Source organism: Cynoglossus semilaevis, chromosome 3 (assembly GCF_000523025.1).
Source record: "Cynoglossus semilaevis isolate Cse_v1.0 chromosome 3, Cse_v1.0, whole genome shotgun sequence".
Lineage (NCBI taxonomy): Eukaryota > Metazoa > Chordata > Actinopteri > Pleuronectiformes > Cynoglossidae > Cynoglossus > Cynoglossus semilaevis.
The window spans coordinates 4,612,554-4,626,011 of record NC_024309.1 but is presented as its reverse complement, the minus strand read 5'-3'; the positions used below and the strand labels follow the sequence as shown (position 1 = coordinate 4,626,011).

Genomic DNA, 13,458 nt, shown 5'->3' with positions numbered 1-13,458 from the left:
TAAAAAAATACCCTGGTATATACAGTAATTGTTAGAATTTTGTTCATCTTGTTAATTAGTTAATCTTGCTGCTAAAACAGTTTTTTTAATTGACCATTCATTTATTACATTTCCACATAAACTTAATTCAGACAAATAAATATTTCACTTTATTTATATCAGTGATTAGACGTTTTTTCCTGTACATGTATTACTACTCAAATGCAGGCAGATGGCACTGTTGCTGATGCAATCTCACAGTATTTTGTGTGTGTGTGTTCATGTGTTTCTTTCTTGGTGTGTGTGTCCAGGCTACATTTATCCTGCAGAACTTGCTTGTGATGCCCATGGCTGCCAACACTGAGGAGGCCAAGGACTCCGACTGGCAGGTCAGCCGTTCTGCCAGCCTGTTAAAAAGCTTTTATAGACCATAAACTTTTTTTCTTTTTATATCTCCTTCCTCTTTCCTAACTGTTCTCTCCTCTCTTGTTGACCTGTGAAGGGTTCAAATGCGGGGTACTTCCACATTTGCAGCTCCACAGGGGCTCAAGAGTTTCGGTATTCACTTCCAGAGTAATTAGGTTGGAACAACATTCGCCTCTTAAATTTGGACACCATCACTGGTGATGGCAGCTGCAGGAGAGGAATAAAACAGGCTTGCAATATAAAATATCTGATGTATGTCAAATGGGGGCATCACTTTTCCAACTTGTCAAGTATATTTTGGCAAAGATAAAAATAAATGCAAAAAAAAAAAAATTGTGCCAGAATGAACCGACAACCTTTCTGTGTCTATATGTGTTTTCTGACTCATGCAGTTGGTAAAGCAGTGATTGACTGGTCGCTCTCTTTCTTTCCGACATTTACCGTTCAGCACCCCTGTGTCCATGATGAGGTGTCCAGTATTTCCTTGGTGGGCCTTCCTGCACTAAAGGCTCTGCTCTACCACTGTCAGTACTTCCAGCATGTGGCTCGCTCTGCTTCTATTTGTTACCAAGGAAGGTACACGTTTCCTATAATACCTGCTGTCCCTCTGGAGAACAAATCGTTAGGTAAAAATCAGTTCCAATCCAAATCCAAAAACTAACCAAACTTCTTGCTGTGTAAACTTTTTTACTCTCTGCTCCTAAAGTTTGTGTGAAGTTTGGTGTTTATGCTTTTGTAGATTCTGAAAACTCCCTGTGGTTAGGAATATATGACCCACCAGCCCCTAACCACAACTCCAGGCGACCTTCCAGCTCACTTTCAACATCCAGTACCTCGGTTAGCCGTGCTCTCAATTTTTATTACATTTAGTGAATTAAGTAAAAGTAATGTTTACATTTCCACACTTTTTTTTTTTTTTTTTACAGCTAAGAGGTTCAGACCTGCTTAGTCCAAAAGTTCTTTCCTCACTGAGCATCTGTGAAGATACACCAGCAAGACTGATTGCTCAAGGTACTGTACTATTTTTTCTTCATGCTCTTGCAAGTTTTCTTGGCATTTTTTCCATATTAATATTTACATCACTCAGTAAAGTCACAAATAAAATCAGGTTTAAATTACCTGTCACTCTCAACCATTATTAGTCATTTGTGTTCCAGAAATTCGTACTTAAGAATGTTGGTTTATTTTAATTACCATATGACAAAGGTCACAGTGAGTGCTGTAGTAACTGTCTATTTTTCTATGTTGTAGGTCAGAGTGACACAGACACCAGCAACTCCGTCACCTACCAAGACTCTAGACGGGGTGGGCCCTCGTCTGCCGAACCCATTGTCATAGTAACTCCTGACCTGCTGACAGCCCACTGTGGTCTGCTGACTAATCTACTGTCCATCCTGTCAGATTTCACCCTCACTGCAATACAAGACAACCAGCTCCTCCAAGCTCTGGCCAGGTACGGAGGTCACATGCTGTTATCTGTCGTAGTCAATATGTGGCAAAGTACATTGTTCCTTATACCGTCAACACCGAAGGGTTCTCTGTCAGTTAGAATTCATAAGCAATATACACTGTGACTCTAGGCAAGACACTAGATTTAATTTCTTTCATAAAAATGAAAAGAATTATAAATACATTCATGTGTATGTTTTATTCAAGAGGGAATTCATGCTGATTGTAGCCTGAGTCTCTTTCTAGCTCATCTCACAGACACAGTTTTGCTTTTTCTCCCTCAGTCTGGTAGATATCAGGCCAATTGAGAAATGTCTGAATGAGCTGAAATCACCAAATATGCTGCCAGGAGAGCGGGAAGACATCAAGAGCCAGGTACGGAACACGGTGATAGACAGTTCTTAAAAAAGTTTTTCAACATCAGAATTTTTATTAGTTTATGTATTCTGCAGGCAACGCCAGATTTTCTGTGTGGGTGGAATGTTCACTCTGAGCCTACCGTTGTTTTTGTTGCAGGATTATTTGCCTTGGGGAAGAAATGTTATAAACAATATGATCTTTTAACAACTGCCTCATAATCACATTTCTGAAAATATATTTCTTCTGTTATAGTCGTTAGTAAACTTATGCCAGCTTGTTTGGTGTGTAATGTTGTTTATATTTGTATGTGCGTGTGTAGTTTGTCACCCTCCTCCAGTTCCTGTCCAGCTTCTCAAAGCTGCTGCAGTCATGTGTCACAGTGAGTTCGGACCTGGTTGCTGAGCTGAACTTCCTGAAACGGTTGTTGCCCAAATTAGTTTCACTGCTTATGCTGGACATCAGTGGATTAGGTCAGTATCACGGCCTAAATTATTTTTTCAAACATCTTTAAATAATAAAAAACCCAGTAAAAACAAAATTGTTTTTCTGCATCTACCAGTGTGCTATGATGATTCCGATGAGATAACTGTCAAACTGCCAGTTCCAAACTAGCTGCAATGTGCCATACTGTGATCTGTATGTGGCTTTGCAGTTGTCTTGTGTCATTAAATCTGTGACTCACTTTACTGCTGTGACTTGCGCATTCCCCTATGCAGCTGCGGGTACCCGGGACACGGTTTGTCTGTGCTGGGCAGACGTGTTTATGCTCCTGGCTACTCTGGTGAGGAGAGACAGCTCAGCAGCTTACCCATCTGTCTCTGCTGCGCTGGGGAAATGCTGGCAGACATTTACAGGTACACAAAAATTCTGCTCTGTTAGCATGTGCTGATGTGCACGTGTTTAAGTGAAGGAATAAAAGTGGTGACATTCATTAAGCTGGTTTATGTTGCAGAACTAGGTGTTTTATCATATATACCTAACTATTGAATTATGTGCAATCGCTTCACATTATAGAATAATGTAAGGCACCATTCCCAGATTGAAAGACAAGTTGAGCAATGCAGTTATGTTAAACATAATTGTAGGACATAACTTCACACATTGGTGAAGAAAAATTGGAATTGATATTGAATGTAGGAAGGAATTCTTGCTCACTATTTACAAACATGAAACTCCTTTCTCCCCTGCAAATGGTGCTAAAATTGCACCTGAAATGCCATGATTCTTGTAACCTGGTCAGAATCATTTACCCCAGTACAAGTCCTGCAATGTTCTAGGATGAGTTATTTCCTATCCCCATTCATTGGCATACTATTTACAGCAGGAAGCAAATGCACCAAAGATGAATAAATAGAAGATAGCTAATAAGATGCAGGGAAGTGTCCCTCCACATTAACACATTTACTTCCTGTGACTCATTTATAACGACTGATCGATTCTCTCCTCTTCTTTTTTTAATGATCCTGCGGTTTCTGTTCCTTTTGAATTCTTTCATACCTTCTTCCTTGCTGTAGAGTCTAATTTGATTATACTTGGCTATATTATGGCACAGACTGAAAATCTTTGCTGCGTAATTATGATCACGTGTCTTAACTTCGTCAAACAAACACACAATGAAGGGATAATTACACCCTGGCCTTAAACTACCTCTACTCCTCCCACTCTTCACTCTCTGTGATTAATGGAACAGCAGGGGAATGTGATGAGCGCAGTAAAAGATGAATGCTGAGTCTATGTGTACACTTGTTTACATCTGTTTGTTCGTATTTATGGTTACGCGGCGTTTGCTGATGCATTCAAATGATAAGTGTGTTCTTCCACAGTAGGTGTACCACTGCATCTCACTGTACAAGGCTGGACGTGGGATTCAAAGTTTGGATTTGTCCTTCAGTTCGGACCTGCTTTGTTTTATACTGCAGTGTCAGTCAATTCTTCAACATTCTTTGTGTGTTTCCACCTCTGTGTTTGCAGGAACTTTGTCAGTTTGTTTGACTGAGAAGTTTTCTGACCCTCTTCATGCCGTGGCCCTGCAGTTTCTTAGCACCGTTTTCACAGAGGAGACGTCACGGAGGCAGAGAGTTACGGCCTCAAACTCTAACTCGGTGCATGAAACATCTTTGTCTGACATTGTCAATGGTCCCTCTGCCACCCAGCTGTGTGAACTGTTACTGCAGGTGTGTGAAGCTGCATCTCTAGAGCTATATTATCTATGCACCAGCAGCACTTTTACATTTTTGTACATGCAATAAAAAGCAGCTGTGATAAAGTAATACATATGTTACACTTTTTTAAAATAGTCTTTGTGTCCTCTGTTTGTCAATGCCAGAATTTTGATAAAAAGACCCTTCAGAATCCTTTAAAGAAATTGACCGCCAGGGCTTTGATGACACTGCTGGCCTGCAGTCCCACATCTCAAAACTATGCAGCCAAAGGTAATTTTCTACATATAGTAGGAGCTAGTTACCATTTGTGCTTTACTGTTGAAAATAACTTTAGCACGACTCAGTGACTAAAATAATCATCTTAAAACATTAAATTCACTTTTGTGACGCTCATGGTGCACATCGTAATAAATTCCAGTTAACTTAATGTATCTTTTGGATAATTTTATCCTCGTCTGGACCCTCTGACTTTCTCCGGTTCCAGCTGGTTTAATTGACAGCTGTGTGGAGCAACTGAAGCAGACTCATTCCCAGCTCCACCTGGAGTCCGTTCGGCCCGGCAAGGCTGCCCACCGCAGAAAGGTGAGCAAAGATTGGCTGTTATTTTCCAGTCTCAGCATTTCTCCGCTGCTTTATTTTCCATTTGGCAGACTAACAATGCAAACTCTCCATGTTTTTGGGATAAATATTATGACGATTGAATTGATGTTTGAAGCATTAAACGCAAAGCCAAGGGTTGTGGGGTTTTTTGGGACAGGTACAGATATTGATTTTTGTCTTGTCATTTTGTTCTATCAGGAAGAGGGCTGTTTAAAAGAAATACGGCTGTCTGTGGAGATCCTGCGCAGTGCTCTTTACCTCAGTGATGAATGCAAAGTAAGCCTACATGTCTGCAGTGTCATTTCCCATGGCTAATTGTTTTTTTAATGGAAGCTCAGAGTTAAAATTCCTTTAAATGAGAGAGGTCCAGGTCTACATTGCCCTGCAAACATCTTGTCAAGTTTAGCTTCTTAAACCCAGTAATGGAATTACCTACAAATGTATTTACTGGTCTTCATTTTCTAAGTGGCTTTCCAGTCACTGGTGGTTCCGTTAGACTAAAAAGCCAGGGAGGCTTGACGGTGGCGCTCATACGGCAATTATTCTACTCCCTGTATGTTTTTTCCACACACCAACCAAAATTTTGAGGCATTTAATGTTGATTGCTCCCATCTGTGTGTGTGCTATTGTGTAAAGTCGGTGTGTGTGTGATTGTGGGTATAATGTGAACATGCATTTGTGTTGGTGTGTGTAGGTGGTGGCCTCAGATTCTCGCCTCACACTGGCCCTCTATGCTCTTTGGCCTTGGTTACTGCTGGATGACCCCACCATGGAGGCGGTGCTGGAGCTTCTGTGCGTCTATACGGCCCACTGCACCACAGGTCTTTATGTGTCTGTCTGTTTGGTCTGTCTGTATGTCCGTGTGTTTGTGCAGGCACTGAGCCATCACCACTGTCTGCGGTCAGCAAACTGTCTGAGTCACACTCACTTCGCACTAAAAGCCCTGTTGTCTTCTTGGGTGACCACTGAGCAACATTGTTTTTCACTGTATACGAAGGAGGCCTGCTTCCCTGCAAGTCACAATAGACACAGTGTCAGGATGTGGTGATGCAGCTGTATGGCTGTGTGTATGCCAGTAGGCTTCAGATCAGTTAGAGATGATGTGGAGAAATAGAGATTGACTCTGGGATGTTGTTACAAGATCACATATTTTTTTAAAAACTGAATAGATTTTTTTTTGTATAACAATTCAGTCTTACAAATCTGATATATACTAGATACCTGATAATTACTTACAAGAGCTTCAATGGTCACTTTTGATGATTGCTTTCAATTACCAAATAAGATTAAGCAGCAAAACACAAAACACAGAAGAAAGGTCATTTATTCAACAATAGATTTTAGTTTAGTTTCCTATTTGTTTGTAGTATAAGTACAAATTGTTAGAGATGTGGATGTAATTGGAGTTTTAGGTCTTTTAGTTGATGGGAAGATGAAAAGTATGAAAAGAGAAGGTGTGTGCCCACATGCATTTGTGATTGCAGAAGGTCAGTGTAAATCTGTGTCCTCACTGAAAGGTAGAAAGTTTCACATTCAACACTTTAAACCGCTAAACATTCAACACGGGTATGAGTGAGTGAGTGATTGACTGACACCGTTTCCCCTGTGGCTACAGGTGTTCTTAATGCAACTCACTTTAAACCTACGATCAGCTCGATCTGTGAATCACCAGAAATCAGTGAGGTTGGCACGGAATTTCCCTAAAGATTTACTGAGCAGCAGGTTGCATTCACACTGCATGCAGCCAGGCGTAGTTTTACACTATGGACCCTCAGGCTACTTGTTCATCTCTGGAGACTGATCGAATTCCAACAAATGATTCATCTCCATCTTCTTCTATATACTTTATTCAAGCCTTTGTTTGTTCTACTGGTTTGACTCAAAGTAGGTTTTTTATAGATATATTTATAACAGATACAAAACCTACTCCCACTGAGTGTAAAAAAAAAAAGAAACCCTAATATATTTTCTACTTTTCTTTGTCAACGGTGAATTTTATACATTGCATGGTTTTGAAAATGAATCAGATCTGAGGCGGCAGTTGGGGAAATCTCTGTCTCACATGATGGAGGTAGATCCAGTGAAGAACAGATCTCCCCCGTCAATTTCAAGTTCCGTCAGCCTTCCTGACAGGTATTGAGATAACCTCGGGCTAACATCAGCATACGCCTGTTGCTGTGAGTTATCATACCAGGATTAGCATAACCAACTAGCTGTCATGTTCCCCAATGAGCACCATCAATCATTGTCAGGTCGTATCTGTTGTATTTTGCATGTAATCTGCAACAGCAGCAATTACCTATGTCAGCTATGGTGTGAAATGAGGAAGAAATGAGACATTTCATTTTGTGCCACATATATTGTGTTTATGGATCAGAGTGACCTCAGAATGTTGGAATGAAATTCATCTGAAAAATACAGCAAAAAAAAAAATACAGTAATTTCCAGAGGTGGTGAAAATAATTGATGTAATAACTTCATGTTGTACATTGTTATCCTGAGAGTTTTAAATGCAGAAAATATTTTGGGAAATGTGATTTAACACAATTTTGTTATTGTGAACAAACAAATGACATTCCATTCAGTTTTTTTGAAAAAAAAATGAAAATAATTCAGAGCTGCGTGCTTAGATTAGCCTGATGCTCAACCCTATTTTGTTACATGATTAACCATTTTTACATAACAAATATGATCTGTCGTCAGCCATGAAAATGTTATGGTGTGGAGTGACAAAATAATCCAACCAGTCCCGACAGAAGAGAAAAATGTTTCCTTTTTGTTTATATTTAACTTCTGTTGATGCTAATAGTGGCTGCATGGGTATACAGAGTAAGGGCACTAAATATTCAGATTATATTAGTATTAGTATATATATATGACTCTCCTAATGGGTGTCCAACTTCTGGCCCATTGACCACATCTGTTTGCCCTCCAATACGACGACAGTGGAAGCAGTGACCCTGTCCTCAGTGTTTGAGACCCCGATTTAAATATTTACAGGTTGTGTTGTGCTTCTTCTCTCTCCCAGCATGCAGTTATGTCTGTGCGACTGTTCCGTCAGGATCCAAAGGCACATCCAGTGGTTCTCTGATGCTCTCAGTCATGAAGTTGGCTTCATGTGTCGCCCAAGACAACAGCTCTGTCCAGAAGCTAGCATTCGCTCTTTTGACCAACCTTGCTATTTCCCGTGACTGTAGAGGCGTCTTTCAAAAGGTCTTTAAAAAAATAGAAAAAACACCAAACTCTTCACTGTTATTTCTGTTTCTGTTTTAACCTGTGACACTGAAATACTTCATCCTCAGAATAACTTCCTGCAGGCCCTCACCTCAGTGCCACTGCCCAGGGCGGGTGGTGTTAAGGCCACAGCTGCGGCAGGTGCAGGAAACCTACTGACTCTGTGGTTGAAACTGCTGCTCAACCTTTCATTGGCAGAGGACATCCAGCAGTGTATCCTTAGGGTGAGCGGGGTCCTGGAACTGCTGGCCGACCTGGCACCTCACCGGCGCCATGCTCTGCTCACTCTTCACAACCTCTGCTTCTGCCCTGCCAACAAGCCACACATCATTGCCAATGGTATGACAAGGATGCAGGGCTCCAACAAATTCATGTGATGCTTGAAAACCAAAGCATTTAGAACAACAGAGAAAAACAGCCTTTTAAACATGCAGTTTTTTTAGTTGCTGAGACAAAAGGCAGAACAAAAATCTATTAAACATATTTTCTTGCCTTGATTTAGGTGAAAGGATCAATACTGTCCTTTGTGTTGTAATTAGATTAGTTGTTTTCCTCTGCTTTCAGTATTTATGCTCGGCTTAGCTCATCCTGCTTTGGGCAAAGTTGTGAGAGTTATTGATTTGTTCATCTTCTTCTTAAAAAATAAGCCTTTCGACCAAAGCTATCACTTCAAAATAAAATTACCAGCTAAACAGCTGCAGGCTCTCGTCTTTCTGACGATTAGACAAAAAAAAAAAAAAACGCTACAGCTACATATAAACTAAGGGTGTAAGGAAATATTGATATACTGAAATATTGCGATATTTCCTTCACGTTACTGTATTGATACTCTACAGCACTGTATCAGTTCTTTATTAACAATCATGCAAATATTCATGGTGTTGGTTAATTTTTGTGTTGCATTTAAACCTCTAACCACTAGTAGTGCAGGGACCGCATACATTTCCAAGTACTCAACTCACTCAACATATTGTCATGCTTATAGTATTGCAGTATAGAGCTATACTGCTCTATACTGCAATACTATAAGCTGGTACTGTTGCTCCTGTATCATGATATGTATCGTATCACCAGATACACCCCTTAAAACAGTACAGTTGAGTCACTGATTGAAATGTTGAAAGTTAATTTCCTATTCAGAGTCAGTGAAAAAAAAAGGTGTGATGTTTGTGTGATGATGAATAGCTCTGCAGATGGAAAAAAGAAAGCGGAGGTTACAGAACAGATGAAAATGCAGATTGCGTAGATGCCACACATGCACAGTATGATGCAAACTGCAGGTGGGAATTGAGGGGCCCGGGTGGTCTGAATCGGTTGTAATGGGTTTTTTTATTTCCTGTGTGAAGACCACATTTCCTGTGTCTATAACATTTGTCATTATATGTTCAAATTTTTCACATGGTATAAATGTGGCTTTCTGGGGGGTTTTCAATGTATATAATTATAATCTAAGTTTTTTCTTTTTGCAGGGCTTGTTATATGTTTTAGTTTTTGTTTCCCTGGTATTTATTTTCTGTCATGTAAAAATATTTATTAATCAGTTTTCTGTATTTCTGTCATGAGTGATCTTCTAGAATTTTCTCTGGATGACAAATGATGTACTCCTCTGATTTTTACAGAAAAAGCCATGAAAGCTGTGCTTCACTCTCTGGAAAGTAAAGACCTAGAAACTCGCTGTATGGGATCTTCTGCACTTTGGGCATTGCTCCATAACAATCAAAGGGTATACACACACACACACAGGAACACACTCACATGCACATGCGCCCACGCACTAAATGTTTGTGCTTGTGCTTATTGCGCACTTTTTGAGTTAATTGGTTATGTGTTAAGTTGAATCCTCGTGGCTTCACGCTCTTTGCTTCGATGGATGTTAGACATTGATCAGCTGCACTTTGTCTTATTGAAAAGTTTTAGTACCTGGTACTCTCTTTAAAGTCATCATGATTTAGTGCCTTGAGTCACTTTACATGTAATTAAATAAATCTTCTTAAAAATCTATTTTTGTGATTATCACCCGTTGCTGTTGTCCAATAAAAAAAAAGCTAAATTGTTAATTTCTACTTTTTTATCTTCACAGGCCAGGACAACTTTGAAATGTCCCTCTATACGTGTCAGATTGGAGGAGGCTCATATTATGTCTAAGAAAGGTAGGAATTTAATTACTTTTTTTATGTTTCATCGAAATATTAGTTTTTGTCCCTGAACCATCCTGTAACTTTGATTTTTGTGTTTCTACTTCACCTGCAGATGCAGAAAAAATGCTAAATCCACTAAGTGGCTACCTGCTGAAGTGCCTTGAAAACCTCTCTCAGCTTCTAAATATCTGAACACATTTTCTGCGGTTTTGTTTTGTATCATGTTTTATACCTACTAAATTAAAACAATTTAAACATTAAAGCTTCTTGAGAAAAGCAAAGTAAAACACGTTGGCGCTGTCGTCATTGCAAATGGACCGAGCCAGGTTGCACCAAAGCACAACAATGCTTGAAAAGTAATTGCTAACGTTCACATGCCAACAGACCTAATGGAAATGTCACAAAGTTGATGCTAAGCAGGTGAAGGATCATTGATTTCCTGCTGCAAGTTGAGCCAATAACATTACCTTTCTTTAGGTGAAGAAAATGTCACATCACATTTGCTAATCATAATGAGCCAGATTTTATGTTGAGTCATGGTTGAGAAATTTAATTAAAAATAATCTAGAACCATTAAAACAAGGTGATTGTGAACTCTCCCGGCCTCTGCCCTCTCTTGCCTCGCCCCCAACATAATTTGGAATACAAAATCAAGCTAGAAGGAATCCTGCTTTATGTCAACATCTTGTTTTCGACCAAAACAATCTACACGTGTAGCTATGGAGATTAGCATAGCCTTCCAAACACCCTGAATGCAGATCACTTGAAGATAACATTGGTACAACACACTAAATGTCAGCTTACCCCCGGTCCATGTAACATTATGCAATCAGCATGCATGTCATCAACCATAGCCAGTGATGAAGCGGGGCTCTGTGTGAGATGGGCTAACAGTGGGAGGTGGTAGAGAGCATTAGCAGCTCAAGTGTTTATTTGTAGCTGCAGAGTTAGCAGGAAGTGCAGCCCGGGTGCCTCCACTCACCCTCATCAATGCTGCTTTCATTCTCTAGCGGTGGTGCAACATGGACGCTGTACAAAAGGACCACTGGTACTTTGTGGTACTCATCTTTCTCCCTTTTCTTAAAGGTATGGAGATTATTCACATATTTATCTTTATTAAAATAATGAGGGCTAACAATGGAATAGTTTTAGAAAGATTTTGAAAAGATTGTCACCAGATTCCTAATTAGCTGGATTTCATTTTTAAATGAATCTTCAAGGGCAGTGAGCTGCAACCTGTCAATACCATGTTCATGATATTGAGGACCAAATTCAATTCAGAATCCTGACAAATGCATTCATTGTATGTAATCCCATTTTAGCAGATTTTACACTTAATTTTAAATGTAAATTTAAAGGTTTTTTTTCAAAGCTACAACTTTTAAAAATGTGATGATTTTTAGGCCATAATTAAATTGCACTGTCCCCAGTTGCTGTTCAGCAGAACGAGGTTGTAACAGTGCGGCTGGAGGAAGGCATGGTTCTTGACTGTCTGTGTCCGTGGGAAGGAAACCTCAGCCTGGTGTCCTGGACCAGAATCCCAGACAAGAATCCAGTGGCTATTTTCCATCCAGATTTAGGACTGGCCTTCTCTCACCAATATTTGGGGAGGGTGGAGTTCCTTAAGACTACGCCTATGGACGGAAGCATCTCCATAAGAAACGTCACTCACCAAGATATTGGAACGTACAGCTGCTCTGTGCAGACCTTTCCCAGAGGACCCTGGACCAGGAACATTCAAGTGGAAGATTTAGGTAAAGTTGTAAACAAATCATACTGTGGCCCAGCCAGGAGGAGAGGATCTGCAGCCCAAACATGCACAGCAATCTGTTCAACATAAAAGGTTTCTTTCATGACTATTAGAACTAAAAGTCATTTAAAATGTTTTCAGTAAACAGTTTTGGGTAGTTTGTGTTCATTAGGGAACTGAGAGAGAAACCAAAGACGCAGCTTTATTCACAGGCCAGGGATCACGGTGAGGGGTTAGGGTTAGGGTTAGGGAAGTTATAATTTCTCAATTTAAGCCCAATAAAGGATGTAAGTCTTTTTCTTCACTCTCACACCAGCAAAAAGGGTGTGTGTTTGTGTAAGAAACCACACACACACATTCAAAGCTAATGCTTCAAAACTCAACTCCAAAACTACTATTCTCATTGAAAAAAGGTAGAAAATCAAAATGAATTTCCCCTTCTACCTCTGCTTAAGGTCCCGCCCTACACTTTGAAAACAAACTGATTAAATCCAGAGTTCAACTTATTTTACTTTGTGTTTTTGAAGGTCTGGTGTTGTGCCAGTGTTACATACTGCTTCTTTATCTGTAGATGTAGCACTAGAATAAAATTAAGAGACTGGACCTGTTTTTTTATTATTGCTTATTACTTAACTTGATTTTACTTTACCTGAAATGTGGCCACAGTGGACAGCCATTTGTTTTTTTGGTCCAGATGTTCACTGTTTCATTTTCATTTTCAGATGAGCCCCCCAAAGAAAGTCAAGAGGAACATGAAGTCGGCGTCGACTCCCCAACCCCGGAGGTGATCGTGGCAGACGTGGAGCTGGTGGCTGTGCAGAACAACAACATTACCATCACCTGTAACCACACACACAACGGTACTGTCTACCAGAGCATGTTGGAGAGGATGCCCTACCACCAACTCTGGAGCATCATCGGTGTGTGTAAGCAGGTAGAGGGGGACCTGGTGAGTGAAGACTACAGCGACAGGGGACAGGTCATATGTGAGGACAGCCTGGACGTCCAGCTACACCTGACAGGTGTGGTGCAGGACGACGGGGGTCTCTACCGCTGCACCTTCAACACAGATCTAGGGATGCAGACCAGCACGGTGCTGCTCACTGTTGTTACTCAAGGTACACACACACTCGAGCAGCACGCTGCAGTTAACACGCGGCGTTATTCGTAGTCACTGTGTGACTGTGATGAATTGTTTTTCCCTTTGATGAAGATGTATGGATGCTGATGTTCCGCACAGATAACGGTGATTGATGAAACGTAATGGAACCAATAAAACAATGCTGCTGATGTTGATTACGCCAACTCAGCAGTGTAACGATGCACACAGTCAGAAACAGTAAAAGCACAACGTCCTGTG

The 13,458-nt window shown here is 40.4% G+C and overlaps 2 protein-coding genes across 4 annotated transcripts in view; both read left to right on the top strand.

Annotated features, from left to right (window-relative positions):
* Positions 1–10,635, top strand: part of rttn (rotatin) — a 27,132-nt gene extending 16,497 nt beyond the window's left edge. Inside the window, exons 31-49 of the mRNA XM_008307596.2 lie at positions 1–4; positions 288–368; positions 854–1,031; positions 1,145–1,242; positions 1,332–1,416; positions 1,657–1,858; positions 2,139–2,229; positions 2,534–2,684; positions 2,931–3,068; positions 4,186–4,388; positions 4,541–4,646; positions 4,861–4,958; positions 5,175–5,252; positions 5,671–5,797; positions 8,005–8,189; positions 8,279–8,549; positions 9,830–9,933; positions 10,291–10,360; positions 10,461–10,635. The exon at positions 1–4 is cut by the window's left edge and continues 152 nt beyond it. Of these exons, the coding sequence (XP_008305818.1) occupies positions 1–4; positions 288–368; positions 854–1,031; positions 1,145–1,242; positions 1,332–1,416; positions 1,657–1,858; positions 2,139–2,229; positions 2,534–2,684; positions 2,931–3,068; positions 4,186–4,388; positions 4,541–4,646; positions 4,861–4,958; positions 5,175–5,252; positions 5,671–5,797; positions 8,005–8,189; positions 8,279–8,549; positions 9,830–9,933; positions 10,291–10,360; positions 10,461–10,540 (2,350 nt within the window). The 3' untranslated portion in view covers positions 10,541–10,635. The remainder of the gene's footprint in view (positions 5–287; positions 369–853; positions 1,032–1,144; positions 1,243–1,331; positions 1,417–1,656; positions 1,859–2,138; positions 2,230–2,533; positions 2,685–2,930; positions 3,069–4,185; positions 4,389–4,540; positions 4,647–4,860; positions 4,959–5,174; positions 5,253–5,670; positions 5,798–8,004; positions 8,190–8,278; positions 8,550–9,829; positions 9,934–10,290; positions 10,361–10,460) is intronic.
* Positions 10,636–11,204: 569 nt separating this feature from the next.
* The window catches only part of cd226 (CD226 molecule), a 7,334-nt gene continuing 5,080 nt past the window's right edge, over positions 11,205–13,458 (top strand). Inside the window, exons 1-3 of one of the 3 annotated variants that reach the window (XM_017031728.2) lie at positions 11,205–11,434; positions 11,779–12,102; positions 12,821–13,216. In XM_017031728.2, the coding sequence (XP_016887217.1) occupies positions 11,371–11,434; positions 11,779–12,102; positions 12,821–13,216 (784 nt within the window). In that variant the 5' untranslated portion in view covers positions 11,205–11,370. The remainder of the gene's footprint in view (positions 11,435–11,778; positions 12,103–12,820; positions 13,217–13,458) is intronic. The other 2 variants (XM_008307598.3, XM_008307597.3) reach the window with 2 other exon arrangements.